Source organism: Pleurodeles waltl, chromosome 5 (assembly GCF_031143425.1).
Source record: "Pleurodeles waltl isolate 20211129_DDA chromosome 5, aPleWal1.hap1.20221129, whole genome shotgun sequence".
In the NCBI taxonomy this organism is placed as follows: domain Eukaryota; kingdom Metazoa; phylum Chordata; class Amphibia; order Caudata; family Salamandridae; genus Pleurodeles; species Pleurodeles waltl.
The window spans coordinates 689281992-689303560 of NC_090444.1; the positions used below are offsets into that span (position 1 = coordinate 689281992).

General features: G+C 40.8%; 1 protein-coding gene across 1 annotated transcript in view; it reads right to left on the reverse strand.

The window, feature by feature from the left end:
* MFSD4B (major facilitator superfamily domain containing 4B) overlaps window positions 1–21569 on the reverse strand; it is a 238415-nt gene that overhangs the window by 145522 nt on the left and 71324 nt on the right. The window contains exon 2 of the mRNA XM_069234603.1: window positions 7561–7729. Coding sequence (XP_069090704.1) covers window positions 7561–7729 — 169 coding nt within the window. The remainder of the gene's footprint in view (window positions 1–7560; window positions 7730–21569) is intronic.

The window sequence follows — 21569 nt, forward strand, 5'->3', positions numbered from 1 at the left end:
GAGCATAAGATTTTCTTTTGAATAACTGTCGAGCGATCACCAAATCTCCTTTTCTGAATGATAGGTCCTTTGCACAGCACGTCTTTTCTGCATAAACTTTCACTTTCTGTTTGTGAACCAAGTCCCTTATACGAATCATGTATTCACTTCTATCTCTTTTTGTAGCCATTGAGGTAACTTGGTTGTCACTGCTCTCCCAAACATCAAAGTCGCAGGACTTTCACCTGTGGTTGAGAGGGGTGTCGAACAATAAGCTTGTAAAGTGGAATTTAATACAGTCTTTAAACTGAGACTCTCAGGAGTTGCATGCTATACTGCTTTCTTTAGTGTACTCATAAAATGCTCAATAAGTGAATTGGCATGTGGCCAAAAAGGTGCGATCTTTTGATGTTTTGCGTTGAAATGCTTCAGAAATTCTTTGCTGGTGAAGGGTGGACTAATGTCAAAATTTACAATGGCTGGTATGCCCCATGTTGCAAAGATGTCATCAAGTTTTTAGAGTACTCGCTCATGTGTTGTGGATGCAATATCTTCTACCAAAGGAAAACGTAAATATTCATCTATAATCACCATTAAATGATGGATCAAAGAAATCAATGGCTAAGCTCTCCCAGTCATGTTTAGGGAGTTCTGACATGTTATAGGATGTTGAGAAACATTGGTTGACAGGTAACTGCATTTGTGACAGGCCTGGAGTTCCTTTTCAACTCTTTCAACTAAGTATGGAAACCAAACTCGGTCTTGGAGAGCTCTGTTTATAGCAACAATGCCACAATGTCATTAGTAAGGCACTTCAATCACCTTTTGTCGAAGACTCTCTAGAATCAGTATACTCTATCCTCACAGTGCAACTCCTTCCTGAGTTATGGACAATTCATCTTCCACATTTTTGTATTTTTGGTATTTATTATCATTAAGGAGGGGTCGAATTAGTTAATCCCATGGCTTATGTGTAATTATGTCTTAATTTCAGCAGGTCACTCGCATGACTCTTGGCAGCAGCAACCTGAGCTAATGATACAGCAGCTGGTGTACTTGACTTCACAATGAAAATGATGTAGGCCTCAGCCATTTGGAATAGAGTACCATGACTTCGAATAGGCACTCTCGAAAAGTAGTCAGAAGGATTGTGATACTTTCCTGGTCAATGCACCAACCTTTAATCACACTCTTGCACTCAATCCCCGATGTTCAACCGGACGATGCATTTTGGCTTTTGGACTGATGAAGATGGTCAGCAAAGCTTGATGATCAGTTACCAGCATAAAAGGCTTTCTGTACAAGAATACATGGACATTTTCACAAGCCCATATTACAGAAATCTCTCCTTCTCAGACTGTGAAGGAGCACATGCTGTTTAAGATAAACTTCTAAAAGCATAGGCCACAAAGTGTAATCTTGCATTTGGGTGTCCACTATGCTGTGCAAGTATAGCAGCTAACCCAACCACAATTTCTGATGACACACCAAAACGACATTTCTTATTTCTAAACAACCTGACATGTGTTGAAAAGGTTGTAATATATCTGCAGCTTCCTTCAAGTTCTAACTAATGATAAACTTTATGTAAATCAAATCGAGAAAATACTTCTGCAGTATTCAATTGTTATGTAAGCAACGTGCGGCCCTGGATGTTGTTCTCGTTCAATTGCTGTGTTTGCTTGGCACATTTTATCACATATGCACACAGCTCCTTCAAGGTCCTTTTTAGGCACTGCTACTATGGGAGAATCCCATGGCGTTGGACCAGTGGCACGTTCAATAATGTCATAATTAATGATTCAAGTTCTTTTTCAACAGCTTCTTATAAACAAAAAGCAACTTGTTAGGTTTGGCATCCTTGGCATGGTCTCCCCTAAAGTTTTGCCTTCGTTTCCCAGGTTCTTGATTTGTGCTGGACTATGTTTTTGCTGTTTTTGATACTCTGGGCACTTTGCCACTGCTAGCCAGTGCTAAAGGGAAAGTGTTTCTATGTAAAATGTATATGTAATTGGCTTTCCATGATTGGCATTGTCCCCAGTACAGTGCACCAGAGGTGCCCAGGGCGTGTAAATCAAATGCTACTAGTGAGCCTGCAGCACTGGTTGTGCCAACCACATTAGTAGCCCTGTAAACATGGCTCAGACCTGCCACTGCAGTGTCTGTGTGTCCAGTTTTAAACTGCCAATTTGACTTGGCAAGTGTACCCACTTGCCAGGCCTAACCTTCCCTTTTCATACATGTAAGGCACCCATAAGGTAGGCCCGAGGTAGCCCCATGGGCAGGGTGCAGTGTATGTTTAAGGTAGGACATATACTAGTGTTTTTATATGTCTTAACAGTGAAATACTGCCAAATTTGGTTTTCACTGTGCAAGGCCTATCTCTCTCATAGGTTAACATGGGGGCTGCCTTTAAATATTATTGAAGTGTAGATTCCCTTTGGGAGCAGATAGAACTATGTAGATTAGGGTCTCTGGACTTGCAATTAAAACATGCATCTTTTGGTAAATTTTGTTTTTAGACTGTGTGTTAAAAAATGCCACTTTTAGAAAGTAACCCTTTTCTTGCTTAAAATATACTGTGACTGCCTGTTGGTGGATTCTCTGTCTCAGTCAGTTTGACAGTTGGGCTGTTTGTACCTCTCCTCTAGACAGTGACACAAAGGGAGCTGGGGTGTAGCCTGCATATTCTGATAAGCCATCTGTGCTGGGAGGGAGGAGAGGAGTGGTCACTCACAACTGAAAGGGCTGTACCTGCCCTCACACAATTCAGTCTCCAACCCCCCGGTGTGGTGTCTGGGGCCTGGCCAGGGCAAGGCAGGATCTTACAAACAAGAGAGACTTTCCTATGAAGTTGCCTACTTCAAAGGCAGAAAGGGGTACACATAGTGGACCCAAAACCCCTGAAAATTAGATCACTTCTGGAATCAAGACGAACCTCTGCCAAGGAGAAGAGCTGAAGAGAAGTGCTGCCCCTGCCTGTGACTGTCCTTTGTTGGGCTATCCTGCAGTTGCTGCTTCTGCCTGTGAAAGGGGACAAAGACTGGACTTTGTTGTGCATTCCTGCTTGAAAAGAATCTCCAAGGGCTTAAATTGAGCTTGCCTCCTGTTTTTGAAGTCGCAGGGCCATAAAAGACTTCCCCTGCCAGCACCTGGACTCTCTGCCTAGACTTCTGCCCTGACAAGTGGTGCCCTATCCTGTCCCTGGGCCCTTGAAAAGGTGAAGTTGGCAGATAAGAACTGAAAATACATGCACAGAACACTGTGCAGGGAAATTTTCGACACACCTTGCGCAACGCAGCTAATAAACTGTGCGCTGCCGGCTTCGTGGCTGAAATCGACACTCCATCTGCATCGCGGTTGGGATATCAATGCATTGCGGCTGGAGAAACGAAGTGCAACACCCGCTTTTGGAGGCTGATAAAGATGCAAACCCCACACAGCACAATTTTCTGATACTGTGCAACTGGATTGCCCACGCATTGTCCCTGGGCGTCCAAGTCAAACGGACTCTGCGCAAATCTGAGGTGCCTATCTGGAAATAGACGCATTGCTCCCTTTCGAGGAAGAAAAACAATGCATCGCCGACCCGAGAAGGAAACGATGCACGGCCTCACTTGCGAGTAAGGAATCAACGCACCGCTACCCTTTTCCGATGCACGCTCGCCCATGCGGCTTTTTTAAGTCCAGGTACTTTGGGTAACAACAACATTCTCACTGTTTTCTAAGGATTTAGGGCCAGATGTATCATCATCCCGGTTTGCAATTCCTAAATAGCAATTTTTAAGAAATCACTATCTAAGAAATGTAAAATGGGTTGTATGAAAATTGCAATTCGGTAATAGCGATTTCTTAAAAGTCGCAATCGCTTTTACCGTGTAGCAATTAGGGAATGAGACTCCATTAATCTCTATGGGCCTGTAGGTTCGTAGGTGCGAATGGTTTTGTATTTCTGAATTTGCAAATTCCTGTTAGGAGTTTGCAAATAAGGTAATGCAAACTCCAGGCTGCTGGGGGCCTAAGGCCCCCTTAGATGCACCCCAAAAAAATATTTGTGGGCATGCGAAGTTGCGATTCTCTAAATGGAGTCGCAATTTCAGGGAATCGCTATTTTAGCGATTTCTTGAAATTGCATTGCAAATGCCTCTCATACATCTTGAAAGGCATTTTTGTATTTGCAAACGGCCAAACTTTGCGATTCGCACCGTTTGCAAATCCAAAATTGTTTGATACAACTGGCCCCAAGACTCTTATTCTTTTGAAAATTCTTATCTTGGCTTGTGTATGTTTGATTTTTGTCATTTTGGTCTTGTTTGATTTGGATAAATATTACTTATTTTCCTAAAGAGGTGTGGTGTCCATTTAGTGGTGTTTTCACTGTATTACTGTGCGTGTTGGTACAAATACTTTACAGATTGCTTCTGAAGTTAAGCCTGCTTGCTCGTGCCAAGCTACCAAGGGGGAGAGTGGGGGTTAACCGAGGGTGATTCTCCTTTACCCTGACGAGAGTGAGGGTCCTTGCTTGGACAGGGGGTAACCTGACCCCATTTCTAACTCAACTCTTCTATTATTTCTGAGCAATAGGACAGACATCCTCATTAATATGCAGCTTTAGTTTCATAGTCTTTAACTTTCCTAAACCATGAAACAATGAAGGGAATTGACTTACTATTTTGTGATGAGTATATATGTTGTAATTCACCAAAATCAGACCCATGTCAGCAGCCGTGTCGAAAATGAGTAAGCTGGAACTGGGCGCTGTACCTTGAAGCCCATGGATTGTTGCTTGTACTTTTGTTGTCTTATGTTTCACTGTTACTGTAAGTTAACCTCGACTCTTCATGGGTGTTGATGCAGCCCAAGTGTACACGTTGGCCTTTAATGTTGGCCTTTAACGGTGTAAGCCGCAGTAATGGTACAGTTCATAGCACTTTTCTTCAGGCATTTTATCAATGCACCGTTCTTGATAATTAAAGGTATTGAACATCCATTTAATTTCAATATAATCTTTGGACAGTGTTTGTACGATCTTTTTGTTTTGACCTGTAGACTTTTCTCCTCACAAGCATTCAGTCAGAAATGTGCACGTTTTTCAGAAGGAAGAATTGACATGGCGCAATCACTTTCTTCACTTTCACTTATTACTGAGGCTGAAGAACTCTTTACAATGATTTAGGTCAGTGGTTCCCAAACTGTGCGCCGCGGCTCCCTGGTGCGCCCTCAAAACTAGCCAGGGGCGCCGCACACAGTCTGGAAACCACTCAGAGGTGCTTTGAATCGGCAGCTTTTCATCGTGGTATTGGAAACAAAACCCCCTGCATTAATTATTGTGACCAGCGGAGAGCGCCAAAGTACCATTAATAATATCCCTATGACCAAAGAACAAAAATAGTTTCCAATGAATGGGTTTCAGCAACCTGAAGGAGAGAATAAAGAAGACAAACTGTAAATAGTGTAGGTACAGGTACAGGCTGGGATTACGTTCCCCCACCCGCCAAAAAAAAGTTACATAATGGGGAGCCGTGGCCAACACGGCCAATAGGTCAAGGGAGCCGGGGATCGAAAAAGTTTGGGAACCACTGATTTAGGTGACGATCAACTTTGATTAGTATCTATTTGCCTCAACTGATGTCACTGCTTTGGCTTTTGGTAGCACATTCAGGCAGTCATTGTGTCTTTGCGCCACGATCACCCTAAGTCACATGGCTTCGTAATCATTAAATTCATTGAACTTACAGTGCTTGATGAGTGTATTGAGTCATTCCACAAGTTTATCAGCTGTTTCGCCCAAGCTTTGACATTCTTGACTGAAAAAATATTGTTCATAGTCAACGTCTGGCAGTGAATTACACTTGAGATTCAACACGTTCTTGATCTGACAGTACATGACTTCTATGTCAGTTGTTGGCATTTTCTTTAGGATTTCTTTCACACCAGAAAGATTTTTGAGATACTTGATAATGTCCCTGTTATCAGTCTCACCACGTGCATCTATGAAATCTTCAAATGTCTAACCATGCAGTCCATTTATAGCCAATGTTTTGCTTTATGGCAGTGTTGATTGGTGGTGGTTTTACGAAGGCGGCAGCACTGCAGACCAGTGTTAAATGTACTGATTTCAGGATCGGAGCTCTCCCCAGCCTCTGTGACTGGAAACGAGGATCAGTTCCATTTATGTGATGGGCCAGCCTCGGGGTCCTCTTTGATGGGCTCCACTAGCCGAATGGCCTTTGGCCACGTTTCTGGCCACAGTAGACATGACCACTCTGTTAGCACAAGTCCAGGCACTTCTGTTGGGGCTACCGAAAACTAGGGTACGTTGACTCAGTTTATCGAGCTCGGTAAATCATCTACTTGCAGCGTTATTTAGTATTTGATAACTACATAACTGCGCTTTGTAAACCTGGCTGAATCTTTCTTCAGCGTTAATACTCAATATACTGTATAACTGTATTGTGCATTGTATCGCTGTACCTTTTTGTACGACCTTGGTCGTAGTTTCTTGACCAACGATGTGTAGACTTTTCCATGAAGCTCTCTTTCAATTCATGCGCTTTACGCCAGCTTGAGTTGCGCTTTGACTCCACAAACGCCAACTGTCGACTCTGCACTTCGAAGGTACATGTGGCACGCACAAGCATTTTGCGTGGACCAAGGCAAACTCTCCAGAAGAGCACTTTCTTCTTCGGGTTACTTATCCCCTATTTCGTCGCTACTTGTAGCTTCCTACCCAGCCTTGCACCCGCTGAATGGCTAGGTCACACAAGGAAGTGTAAATCACACGTCTTTGTTCCTCTGTGTGTACCTGTGAACTCCAACATTCTAAAACAAGCTTTCATTACATTCTATCCTAATTATTATGTTGCACTGATACAAGTCATCGGGAGCCAGAAAGGTTACGTTCTAAATCACGCAAGGCACTACACTCTACTCTCCGAAACATACACTATCAAGCAATTCATTAAAAAGAAGCACCCTTCCAATAGAAGTTAAACGCTGACATTGTGTACAGTGCATTCCTCACCTCCACCACAGCACTGGCACTGAAAGTAGTGCCAGAGCATTAATCGGCTATCTCCTTGACCCATTCATGAGACACTAGAAGCAATCAAGTTCTGCAGTACCCATGCCTCAAAACATAAGACAATCACCTTCATATGTGAGGGTATGATTAGATTTTGGTGAGAGAATAGGTGGGCAAGTATATGTTTTCATTTCTATCTGTCACAAGCATCAAGGAAATTATTAAAAAAACAAAATTCTCACCTTTTATCCAAACAAATACACAAACAGCTGCACACAAGTCACCAAAACTATTTGACACATACAAACGAGTTTTCCAATGTCTAAATAAGCACACAGTCCACCATCGCTAACTCATGGCAGACGTTAGACAGTTGTCTGGCAAAAATATTTTGCAATCACTTGTAGCACAGCTATCATCATGCCAAAGACTAGTAAGGCAGCTGGCAATATACAATCCAAAAATAGGTGTAGCTTAATTTGGACAAAGATGCACAAGTAATAAATAATATCCCCACCCACAATATAAAAACACATACACTTTGTGACAGCATTTACCTAGCAGAAGTTGTTGATTCATGCAATCAAAAAGAATCCCTCCAATCATCGAACCGCCAAGATACCCAAATGATCGCCCAACAATAATGTAGGATATATTGGCCACATTGGAATTCACATTCTCAGACAATTGTTTAAAAGTGGGCCCCAGGACAGCAATGGCCATTCCCTAGAAGAGAAAAAAAGGGAAAAAAATGAAACCAAACAATTTAAAATCCTATATCAATTACATTAAGTTGTCTGTATTTATATGTTTATACAGGACATGTGTATACAGAGAGAAACCGCACAGTCCTGTAAAAGCTGCTCAATACATGCATAAGAAATGCAAGTATAAAACTGCCCTGTGCAGTAGTTTAGATGGAGTAAATTGTGCAATACTATGATGAAGCTATCAAAATCGAACTAGTAGCTCTTACAGGAAGCTGTTAAATTTAAAACAGTGAGGTAAACACACAAATTTCTTCTCACTTCTACACAGCTGTAGCTGTCTGCCAGCAACTTCCTACCAGTGCACAACTACATACAACATATACTTGCAATATAACAAGGAGTTGGCTTTTGGTCGGTTGCGGATTGCATTTGTTGTCATTGGTTGGGTACTTTTAAGGAGTGCCCCGTTGTAACCTCTACACTGGTCCCTGAAGAATGTGGCCCTGCTGCTCTCAATCTTTTGGCTTTGCCAGTGCATGGTGATTTTCATGACAAGCATTGGAAGAGCCAATAGTGTCATCTCGCCATCAAGGTTAAGTAGAAATAAAAATCATATTTATCCACTGAAAAAAACAAAGGTTACAGGAAAGTTATAGTTACGTTCTGAATTTACTCGTACAAAGCCATAGAAATTCAGCAGTTATAGTTAGAGTTCTTTTAAGTAACTATACCTCGCACCCTAAGGTAACTATAACGTCCCTGTAACCTTTGGGGTTTTTTTTGTCAGTGAATTTCTATGATTTTAATGGCCGTGCGTGGCAGGGGTTGGTCACAAAGCCTGGCCTGCAGCCAGGCCTTGCAGAAAAGCCCTTATAACCATCCAACCCCACACCACACACGTCCTTTGGCTGTGGGAAGCACAGGTTGGCCAAAGGGCCTGTCTCTGTCAGTGGATTTGTGAGTGGCTGTGCAAGTGTTTGAGTGGGTCTGAAAGTGAGTGTGAGAGTCTGAATGTGTGTTTGGGGGTGCAAGGTTGTCTGAGTGGGTGCAGGAGTGGGGGCATGAGTCGGAGTGCATGTATGAGAGAACCAATAATTTGCAGCTAACACACACCTATATCACACCCCTGGTGTCAGGGTACCTTTACCCGGACCCTTTATGCCACTTTCAACTTGGATTCTCACCCGTGGGGACAGTGCCCTGTGAAATAAAATCACAGCCGCAACATTGTAGTCAGGTTGCGTTCAGCCAATTGCAATGCTTCTTTTTGCACGCATATTCACAATAAATTTGTGAATTTGACAAATTATTTGCAGCCAGAGATATAGAAATGTATTTTCCCTTTAATCTCTCAAGAACTACTGAACCGATTCACACCAAATAAGCGAAAGTACAATATGCGTACCAACAGCTAGCTTTCTGCCAAATTTGGTGTAATTCCGTCCAGTGGTTTGGCCTGTAGTCGTGTCTAAAGAATCCTACTGGAATTAACATGGGAAATGCAACTTATTTTTTTAGCCCTCTTTTTCTCGACCCCGGCTTGATGGATCACTCCGAAACTTTCAATGCGCAACAAGAATCACTGCAACACTTTTTTCGGAAAAGTTCGTGAATATTTGTTAAACGGTGCCAAAAACATAGGCAAGTCAGAAACGCTTTTCCTATGGAAACATGGTCCTAACTATAACTACCTAGTGGCGACTGCCACTAGGAGATTATATATATATATATATATATATATATATATATATATATATATATATATCTGGAAAATGTCACTTACCCAGTGTACATCTGTTCGTAGCATGAGACGCTGCAGATTCACATGCTGTGCACATCCCGCCATCTAGTGTTGGGCTCGGAGTGTTACAAGTTGTTTTTCTTCGAAGAAGTCTTTTCGAGTCACGAGATCGAGGGACTCCTCCCCTTTCGGCTCCATTGCGCATGGGCGTCGACTCCATCTTAGATTGTTTTCCCCGCAGAGGGTGAGGTAGGAGTTGTGTATATAGTGATAGTGCCCATGCAATGGAGTAAGTATGTATGTACATAATGAGACTAAAAGTGATATATTTACAGATTTACAAATGTACAAGTTTAATTTGTTGTCAACTTCTAACGGCTACAGGCTCCCGGGGAGGTCGGAGGGCGCATGTGAATCTGCAGCGTCTCATGCCACAAACAGATGTACACTGGTAAGTGACATTTTCCGTTCAATAGCATGTGTAGCTGCAGATACACATGCTGTGCATAGACTAGTAAGCAGTTATCTCCCCAAAAGCGGTGGTTTAGCCTGTAGGAGTTGAAGTTGTTTGAAATAATGTTCTTAATACTGCTTGTCCTACTGTGGCTTGTTGTGTTGTTAACACATCCACGCAGTAATGCTTGGTAAATGTATGAGACGTAGACCATGTGGCTGCCTTACAGATTTCAGTCATTGGTATGTTTCCTAGAAAAGCCATGGTGGCACCTTTCTTTCTAGTGGAGTGTGCCTTTGGTGTTATAGGCAGTTCTCTTTTTGCTTTTGAATACATTTGACTATCCATCTGGCAATGCCTTGTTTGGATATTGGATTCCATGTATGAGGTTTTTGGAAAGCAACAAACAATTGTTTTGTTTTGCGAATTTGTTTGGTTCTATCAATGTAGTACATTAGTGCCCTTTTGATGTCTAATGTATGTAATGCTCTTTCAGCTACAGAATCTGGTTCTGGAAAGAACACTGGGAGTTCCACTGTTTGATTTAAGTGGAATGGCGAAATGACTTTAGGTAAGAATTTGGGATTTGTGCGTAGAACATCTTTATGTTTGTGTATTTGTATAAAGGGTTCTTGTATGGTAAATGCCTGTATTTCACTTACTCTTCTGAGAGATGTGATAGCTATTAGAAAGGCTACTTTCCATGTTAAGTACTGTATTTCACATGAGTGCATGGGTTCAAATGGTGGACCCATGAGTCGTGTTAATACGATGTTGATGTTCCACGAAGGAACTGGTGGTGTTTCTTGGTGGGATAATCCTTTTTAGACCCTCCATAAATGCTTTTATGACTGGGACTCTGAATAATGAAGTTGAGTGCATAATTTGCAGATAAGCCGAAATTGCAGTCAGATGTATTTTAATGGATGAAAAAGCTAACTTGGACTTTTGTAAGTGTAGTAGGTAGCTTACGATGTTTTTAGCAGATGCGTGTAATGGTTGAATTTGATTATTATGGCAGTAATAAACAAATCTTTTCCACTTATTTGCGTAGCAATGTCTTGTGGTTGGTTTCCTAGCTTGTTTTATGACCTCCATGCATTCGTGTGAAAGGTTTAGGTGTCCGAATTCTAAGATTTCAGGAGCCAAATTGCTAGATTGAGCGATGCTGGATTTGGGTGTCTGATCTGCTGTTTGTGTTGAGTTAACAGATCTGGTCTGTTTGGTAGTTTGATATGGGGCACTACTGACAGGTCTAGTAGTGTTGTGTACCAAGGTTGTCATGCCCAAGTTGGTGCTATCAGTATGAGTTTGAGGACCAACTCATCCATAACACATTGCCTTGAGAGTGAGCCTGTGGGTACCCTGGATGCGAAGTTTTGGCATTTTGCGTTTTCTTTTGTTGCAAATAGGTCTATTTGAGGTGTTCCCCATCTTTGGAAGTAAGTTTTTAGTATTTGGGGATGAATTTCCCATTCGTGGATCTGTTGGTGATCCCGAGAGAGATTGTCGGCTAACTGATTTTGAATTCCTGGTATGAACTGCGCTATTAGGCGAATGTGGTTGTGAATCGCCCAATGCCATATCTTTTGAGCTAAGAGACAATTGTGTCGAGTGTGTCCCTCCCTGTTTGTTCAGATAATACATTGTTGTCATGTTGTTTGTTTTGACAAGAATGTGTTTGTGGGTTATTAGAGGTTGAAATGCTTTCAACGCTAGAAATACTGCTAGTAGTTCTAAGTGATTTATATGAAGCTGTCTCTGCTGAGTGTCCCATTGTCCTTGGATGCTGTGTTGGTTGAGGTGTGCTCCCCACCCTACCATGGAAGCAACCGTTGTTATTACGTATTGAGGCACTGGGTCTTGGAAAGGCCGCCCTTTGTTTAAATTTATTGTATTCCACCATTGAAGCGAGGTGTATGTTTGGCGGTCTAACAACACTATGGGGGTTATTACAACTTTGGAGGAGGTGTTAATCCATCCCAAAAGTGACGGTAAAGTGACGGATATACCACCAGCCGTATTACGAGTCCATTATATCCTATGGAACTCGTAATACGGCTGGTGGTATATCCGTCACTTTACCGTCACTTTTGGGACGGATTAACACCTCCTCCAAAGTTGTAATAACCCCCTATATCTTGAAGTTGACCCTGTGCTTGTGACCATTGTGATGCTAGGCTCTGTTGTAAGGGCCGCATGTGTAATCTTGCGTTTGGGACAATGGCTATGCATGAGGACATCATGCATAGTAGTTTCATTACAAATTTTACCTGGAACCTTCGGTTTGGGTGCATGGTCTGTATTATGTTTTGGAATGCTTGTACCCTTTGTGGACTTGGAGTGGCAATCCCTTTTTTTGTGTTGATTGTTGCTCCTAAGTACTGTTGTATTTGACACAGCTGTAGGTGTGATTTGTTGTAGTTGCGTGAGAACCCTAGCTTGTGAAGGGTTTCTATAACGTACTTTGTGTGTTGTGAACACCGTTCTTGCGTATTGGTTTTGATTAACCAATCTTCTAGATACGGGAACACATGTATTTGCTGTCTTCTGATATGGGCTGCCACTACGTCAAGGCATTTTGGAAAAACTCTTGGCGCTGTTGTTATTCCGAATGGCAACACTTTGAACCGGTAATGTACTCCTTGGATTACAAACCTTAAGTACTTTCTGTGTGAAGGATGTATGGGTATATGGAAATACGCATCCTTGAGGTCTAGTGTGGTCATGTAGTCCTGTTGTTTGAGCAATGGGATCACGTCTTGCAGTGTCACCATTTACAGTTCTTGCAGCTGTGTCTGCTGCATCCATTGCCGACCGTATCTGATTATTAGAGATACTCTGGCCCTCTTCCACCACTTGTTGCGCACGCTTTTGGAATTCTTTGGGTAAATGCTCGATGAAGTGTTGCATTTCGTCCCTATGAGCTCTATCGTATCTTGATAGCAAGGCCTGTGAATCGGCAATGCGCCATTGGTTGGCTGCCTGTGCCGCAACCCTTTTCCCCGCTGCGTCGAACTTTGGACTTTCCTTGTCGAGTGGTGGTGCATCTCCCGATGTGTGTGAGTTTGCTCTTTTGCGAGCTGCACCTACTACCACTGAGTCCGGTGTTAATTGCTGCGTGATGTACACAGGGTCTGTTGGTGGTGGTTTGTACTTTTTTTCCACCCTCGGAGTGATGGCCCTGCCTTTCACAGGCTCTTGAAAGACTTGTTTGGAGTGTTTCAACATTCCCGGTAACATAGGGAGACTCTGGTACTGGCTATGTGTGGACGACAGAGTATTAAACAAAAAGTCATCTTCAATTGGTTCTGCATGTAGGGTGACACTGTGAAATGCGGCTGCTCTGGACACCACCTGTGTGTAAGCAGTATTGTCCTCAGGTGGTGATGGCCTCGCTGGGTAGCAGTCGGGACTGTTATCTGATACAGGCGCATCATAAAGATCCCATGCTTCAGGGTCATCTTGGCTCATTCCTGTATGCGTTGGGGATTGCATCATTGGTGGAGTGGCCATTGGTGATGGTTGTGATGAGCGATGTGGTGACGGTGGCGGAGTTACTTGTCTTGCCACCTTTGCTTGTGGCGGTTTGTCTTTCTCTTGGAAAGCAATTTCCTTTTCATTCGGATTGGAGGGAGAGTTCTTATTCTCCCTGTCTCTTTTTGAATGTGGAGCTTTCTTTGCGTGTAATCTGGCTCCCCAGCCTCTAGCTCCTGGCCAAATCTGTGTCCTTGCAATTGTGAGGACAGTCCCTGCTCCTCAGTGTATGAACTTGGTTTCGGCTCCAAAGCCGGATGTTTCGGTATCGAAACTTTTTCAACCGTCTTTTTCGGGTCCGAAGACACTTTTTTGGCTTTCGGTGTTCCGATTTCTCGGTGCCGATCTTTTTCGGTGCCGGTTTCTCGATGCCGAGATTGGTCTGACCCGGTGTCTCGGGTCGAGCCTGTTCTGTGCCGGTATCTCGACCGGAGTCGGATGACTTCGACACGTGCGTGCCTTTTTTCTGTGCTGTTGGCCGGTCACCTAATTTTCGGGTTGAGCCATGGCCTGCTGGCGGTGGCGTCCCCTGGGCTTTTATGTATTTTCCGTGAGTTTTGGCCAGGGGTGTTCTACTCACGGTTTTCGGCGTCTGTTGGGTTTCGGCCTCGTACGAGTCCGAATCCGCGATGGAGAAGGTTTCCTCTTCCTCCAATTGTTGGTGTCCTGCCGGCGCCGACACCATTTGAAGTCTTCTTGCTCTCCGGTCTCTTAGCGTTTTCCTCAACCGAAACGCTCGACAGGCCTCGCAGGTATCCTCTTTGTGTTCGGGAGACAAACACAAATTACAGACCAGATACTGATCTGTGTAAGGATACTTGTTGTGGCATTCGGGGCAGAAGCGGAATGGGGTCCGTTCCATTAGCCTTGAAGATGCACGAGGTCGGGCCGACCAGGCCCCGCCGGGGAATCGAAACCCCGAAGGGCCACCGGAGCTCTTCAAAATTCGGTGTTGATCTGTTTTAACTAACCAGATACCGAACGCAAACAATACCGTCGAATTTTCAAAGATTTAACTAACTTTCCTTACCGAAACACGGAGCGAAGAGGAACGCGTCCGAACCCGATGGCAGAAAGAAAACAATCTAAGATGGAGTCGACGCCCATGCGCAATGGAGCCGAAAGGGGAGAAGTCCCTCGATCTCGTGACTCGAAAAGACTTCTTCGAAGAAAAACAACTTGTAACACTCCGAGCCCAACACTAGATGGTGGGATGTGCACAGCATGTGTATCTGCAGCTACACATGCCATCGAATATATATATATATATATATATAAAAAGCATTACAAGATGATTGTCATACATCCATGCGGAAAAAAGTGCACATGATATTAGAGGCAAGACCTGCGGGCTTTGCAAATGCTTGCTGGTCTTCTTGCTGCACATTCTGTCTTGACTACTGTGCCTCTTCTATGTATATTCTGTTCTTTCCATTAGAGGCCAATAATTAAACTATATCTCAATCACACTATACCTTTTACTGTGAGCAGAGGGTGCTGTAGGCAAGGTACCTTCAGCAGTACTCTAACTGCCGATTCCTCACCTTTTGAATTTCTCACAGGTGGCAGACTGGGTCCAGAATATCTTGAAGCATATGCTCCTAAACTCTGATAGGTGGCTCTGTGGGCGACCTTGCGCTGTCCCAGGAAGTGACTAAACAGAGCTGTATAAAGGAGCCACCCTGTGTACGGAAGACAGTTTTCCTGGGATCTCTTCTATAACCCCAGACATGGATAGACGATGACTGACAGCAGTGTGACAGTGCGCAATACCTACACTGGGAACTTTTTAGTGTCCTAAAAATTAGACTTCACAGAACGAGGGCAGGCAAGTGATGAGGAATCGGAGTGTAAGGTATCCACCAGAAACAATAAGGATGGTAAAACATTTATTCGCCTGATGAATACTTATAACCGCAGATGATTCCTCACCTCTTTTTTTCTTTAAAAAAAACAAAAAAAGTTTTGTTTTTTTTGCCCCCATGAAACACAGATTAACAGTACACTGCATTATTGGTGAAAGGAAGTCCAACTTCACCATAGGATTACAATCACAACACACAGTGTTATAGCGTGTCCAGGTTCAGCAAGTGCGGATATGGCCTAATGTTTGACTCATGGGTGTCGCCCTGGTGGAAGGACGATCTGCGGGCCTTGAGGGCGTTCAAGTCATTAGAAGTAACCCCACTATTTCCCTCAGATCTTGGAGTGTTTATTTGTGCAGCCTCTGTTCTTGTAAACTACCTTCTCTGCCTCAGCGCAGTGATTCATTCTCTCAATTCATTCCGATATAGAAGGGCTACTTGGGAATCTCCTGTGATGGCCCATGTCTCGTTTCCCCATTAAGTGTCCCAGGGCAGTCAGCATCTTGTCTCCCTCTGCTACCATCCCACTTGGCTTGGGTTTCCAACAGAACACTCTTCGGTGTCCCATCCACTGTAATACCCACAATCTCACCAAGAGCCTTGTTAATTTGTGTCCAATATGTCTGGATGATGAGGCACTCCCAGATCATGCGTATGACTGAGCCAGATGCCTAGCCACATCGTCTACAGTGAGGGGACTGGGATTTTCCCATGTGGTATAATCTAGTGGGTGAGTATCTGAACTGTTAACACCACAGACAGGTCAAGACTGCTAATCCTGTGCAGCCATCTGTGCATCTAGGCAGTCAATGTCGTCTTATTCACCTATGTCAATCGTCCATTTGGACTGGAGCTCTATCAGAGGATCCGAAGAATTGTTGACTAACACTCAATATAAACTGGAGATGCACTGGTTTTCAATCTTTGCCATGGTCAATCTGGCCCCAGCGGGTTGAAGTCTGGCAGGCGAGTCAGTTGGTGCTTGTAGGTAACTAAGGTGTGCTGCAGCTGTAAAAAGCTGGAAAATTTGGATTTGGTGCAGGTCACATTCAGAGGTTAAATCTGTGTAAGATTTCATGTGGGTTGCGGCCCAAACATCACCGACTTTAGACAGTCCAATGGTGTCTCAGTGAAGGAAGGCCCTGAGCCCATTAACTTTGGGATCCAAGTGCCAGCTCATAGGTGGGTCTCAAGTTAATTTCTGATACCATGTTCTGGACAGCAGCAGTGTGTACCAACTTGTTAGTATCATTTTGGTAGGGAGGGGAGGAAGTCAGCTGGACCCCTGCTGTACAGGCGGGCCAGGACTCCTTATCCCTCCAGTGCGCTTGACCTGAAAGGTGAGATCGTTTCAATCATTACTTGGAACAATCTTGGCCGCCCAATAATAAAGTTGTAGATAAGGAATGCCCAGCCCTCCTTCATATGGCGATTGTACACATTTATTATGAACTATTGTAGGTGGACCTCCATTCCACAAACAGAAAGCGAGGGTGGACTTGAGGTATTTAAGGAATGGATAGCAGGTAAAAGGTAGTGTTGTATTATGAACAGTAGTGGGGAGGCAACTCCCAATTTACTCTCCATCCCGATGCCTTTCTCAGTGCCACTGTAATGTCTGGATCTGAACATTTTCAAAGCAATTGTTCCAGCATGCCAAAAAGTGGAGCCATTGGCTCCATTGCACCTTTGCGCTGTTCTAGGAATTAATGACCTGGAGCAGTTTGAAAGTGCTACCCGTGCATGCTGACATAAGTTCCTTTCTGTGTCCTTTGAAGAGGAACCCAGGCTCCTCTCCCAACTTTTTGCCTGTTTTTACAGACTTCATATCCTCTTTTCCAAACACTGTGCTAAGGAAAATATCTCCTCTGAAGACTACAGGTTTCAAACTGTGATGTGGCTTAAGGGAGTAGATTTCATTCACAGAGCCGCACTATGTCTACCTTTGGTTGCTTGCGCCTAGGCATGCTCTGGCTCCACCTAGAGCCAGAGCAATTCCAGCTGTTCACAGTTGTAAACTCCCAACCGGATTTTTCTTGCATTAAAAGAAAAAAACAGCACGATAGCGCTGCTACAGTTCACACGTAGTAATACCTATCGGCAAAAGTGACCGATTTACTGTTCCCCTTAAGAGGTCATTTAGAGGGTAAAATGATAATCTGTCTGGTCAATCAGCAGTATATGTTTGTCTGCAGACATTGACAAACACCTTCTCATGTAAAATCTATTTAACAATTGTTTTATAAAATAGGAGACAATATAAAATGAACAAAAATTACTTGTAAAAATGTTTTTCAAAGCATTCAAATATAATAATGAAACACTAAAGAAGCAACAGCTCCCCCACATAAATAAACACACTAATAAAAACTCCAAAATGAAGAGATTACATCATGGCAGGGATACAGGCCCTTAAAATAAAACCAAAATTAAAATGATAATGCCCGATATAACTGGAACAATGTAAAATATCACCATAAATGGAAAAAAAGACACAAAAAAAAGAGAAGAAAAAGAACTCGGTCGGCAAAAACATACCCCGCATCATAAGCACTGCATTTGGGTGGTTATGTCAGAGGTTACTCAACAGGAGCATGGGGTTTGGTCTGTGTAATCAAATTTAGGGGTTGTTAGGTTTTACTTCCTAGAAGTGCACACATCATGAGCAGAAGAACCTAGAAATTCCCTTTAACAAGGTTTTTTTCTGTGTTTTTTTTTTTAATCTACTATATCTATCTTCAAAGACTGCAACCCCTGTGGCAAACCAACCTTCACCCCTGCCAGGCAGGTTGGCCCAACACACTGCATGCAACCCTTCACAAGCCTAAACCATCTGCATTGCCCTCAGTATGCTTTGTACTTGGGATTGCCATGTATATTTCCATAGCAAAATGTTCTGCTGCATTAGTTGCTTTTTTATGTTTTGAAAATTAAAATTAAAATAAAGGTAGATCCAAATTTACATTTACCAATCCCCTGAAAAACTGCAGATTTGTTTTTATTTTTAACTTCTGGGGGCAATATCTGCCCAACACAGAATTTATAAATTATTCACCAAGATACCTCTACAATTTATTCTTTTGAGTCAACCTGATACTTGTGCGCTACGCTAATATCTCAAGAAATTGAACAGGTTTACACCAAAATTGTGCATAGGCACCCTTCAGAGTAAAGCTCTAGATTCATGTCAAGTTTGGTGCAATTGCATATAGTGGTATTTGGTGCAGATGAGAGCAAAGATTCCAGTGGAAATTAACAATGAAAACATAATATTTGGGACTAAGTGTTTCCTCATCTCGAGGGATCAGAAGGAAACTTGGAATGCTGAAAATCTGGTAATTGTTTTTAAAAAGTGAGTATGTCTCTTACAATTATAAGTTTTTTTTATAAACAAATCAAATATCATAAACACACACCATATATAATATATGTTACCTACTGGCAGTCACCAGTAGGTAGTTATAGTAAGGATCACAAATACCAATGTGGATACAAGGCAGCCATTTAAGAGCTTGGTCTTGTCCAGCTGGAAGAGGATTAGTGTTTATATTGAGAATCTAAAGTCTGTTTTAGCTTTAAGGAATAAGAGTCACCTTTTTCAGGAGGGAGAGTTGGAACTAAGTAAACTTTTCACAGCAACAACTTCTTAAAAGAGAGTGTCGAAATTAGACTGAATCAACATGATTTTGCATGGTTTATCAGGCAGCGGAATGCTGATGATGATCCAGACTGCTCACAGAGCATGGATTCAATCGCTCGGTGTTTGGATAAAATATTGAATAACAAATATTGTGCAGAAAAATATTGTGTCAAGAATATCTGGAGGTCCAAAATATCATTGACTGGGATATCTAAAGGCAAGAGTATCTTTCTAAGTCTTGTTTTTAATATTGTTGTGAAAAATATCAACTTAGAAAATAATGCATTTACTATTGTTTGTGTTATTTGAATGCATTTAATTGCAGGGTGTTCGATTTTATATGTTAAATATTTTTTAATTTGTATTTTAGTAAGCTAATTTATTAATTATAACATTTTTATTTTTAGTTGTATTGATGTGTAAAAATAATGTGTGTCATTTAGAAACAGATGATGGGATTTTAGGATATAGGAGTAGAGACATTTAAAAAAATGCAACACTTAACTTTACTATTATTTGAAATGGTATGCAAATAAATATTGTAAAATGAATACATCTATTTTGTTACATTAAGCATTTTTCTAAGTAATAGTTTAGAAGTATTTTGAATGTATATATTAATTATACTAAATGTAACCAAATGTTTTTATTGTAAATAGGACAATAGTTATAGAGGATCTGGTACAATTTAAAATATATAAAAGCTACATGTTCGATATAAATATTTTATTTTATTTCTTTAATCAAACGATGTATATTAAATATGTTTTAATAAATGGTTATGAATGTTGAAAATGTCACTAAATTAACTGAAATTTAAACAATGTACATTAACAGTTCACAACTAAAAATAGGAGTAGTCTAAATTATGAAAATAGAATGTTTAAGAATGTTATATGATTTAGTTATGATTTGTGATATATTTACATTTTGTTGTATATTTACAGATTATATATATTTACATAAATATGTGAACAAAATTTCAATAAAAACATTTTAATGTGTTTAATATCAAAACAAGTTCTGTTGTTGGAAAGATTATTTTAAAATGTGTTAATTATTTTGTTTTATTTAATACTTAATTTAAAAAATAGTTTTGTATTTTTTTGGTATGATTTCCTTTATGTTTCAAAGCTTAGAAATATCAGTAAATATTAATAAAACTATATTATTAAAAATGATTTTATATCATATGTGTATATACTTTATTTTATATGTTAATGTCTAGTTATAAATATATAGGTTTTTAGTTTAGGTTATTAGATTTTATTTTGTAATTTTTATTTTACAGATCAAACATTATGGTATGGAGAGTTAATTGTGCATATATGTTGTTTAGTGTGCAGCACATTGCATAAGTTTTAGATTGCAGTGGAAATAATAAATGTCACCCCTTTACTTTCTAAATGTTTTCCCAAATTGGTTTAGATTGGAGTGGGAAATAGTAAATGTCACTTCTTTAGTGTCCAACACCTTCCCCAAAACATTTTATGTTAGAGTGTGATTATTTCATTTAATCATTTTGGTGTGAAATACTTATTTTGAATTGAATTTCTGTGCATTAGGAGTAGTTTATTTTACTTAGTGTTGTTGGTGTTTATAAAGATAATTTAAAAATTATTTGTAATAAATAAAATTATTTAGATGTAACATTTTTCAATTCGATTTTTTTTTTCAAAGTTTAATATATATTTTTAAACAAATATTTCTACTTAAAAATACAATTGTCTATAGATAAAACAATGTTAATACATTGTTTTGTTTTCTATTGTTTAGCACTAACATTTCTTGTACAGTTTCATATGGATATTTTCAACATCATTTTAATATAGTTTTTTCAGTATATGTTAAATATTTGTATATTATTGTACGATTATTTAATTTATACTTTTCATTACATATTTTACATGTTTAATCATTTTTTACATTTTGAGAACACTTACTTGACATTTTAAACTTATTTTACCATTCATTACAACGGGGGGGGTTAGTTACATTTAGTGGCCATTCTTTTCCCGCTACCTTCCATTTTGTAGTTCATGTGTGCAATTTGTTGTCTATTCTTTAGAATCCAGGTAGCGGTAACGTGCTGCTTGTTCATCAGAACAGGTACATTTTATAAAGTTTTTTTTAGGGTTTTTAGGCTGGAAGGATGTGGGGGCCTAGAGGTTAGTTATAGTACTGTTTGTGGGGTTTTGTACATCTAGTTGGATTTATTGCAGTGTTTTCCACTAGTGTGTAGGTTTTGGAGTTTCATACAGTATTTTAATAATGTATCAATATGGTATGCTATATTTTATGTTACTTGTTTTACGATGAATAAAGGTAATGTATATGTCTTTTGTCAATGTAAAGCTGTTTGCGGTCGGGTTTTCTGTTTTACTTTGCAGGTTTTTGTCTACAAATGCAAATTTTATGTGCCATTATTTTCACATAATGGATTGAGTTAGTTTGTTCTTTGAGATTTTTGGTTTGTGAGGCTTACTTTTTTAATAGAAGTGATTTATATATTATATTATGAAATCAGTTATTTTTTAAATTGGAGTTCTAATGTTAGACTCATGTTATAAGATATTATGTTTATTATTTATAGAAAAAATTATTTGTCATGTTGGCTCG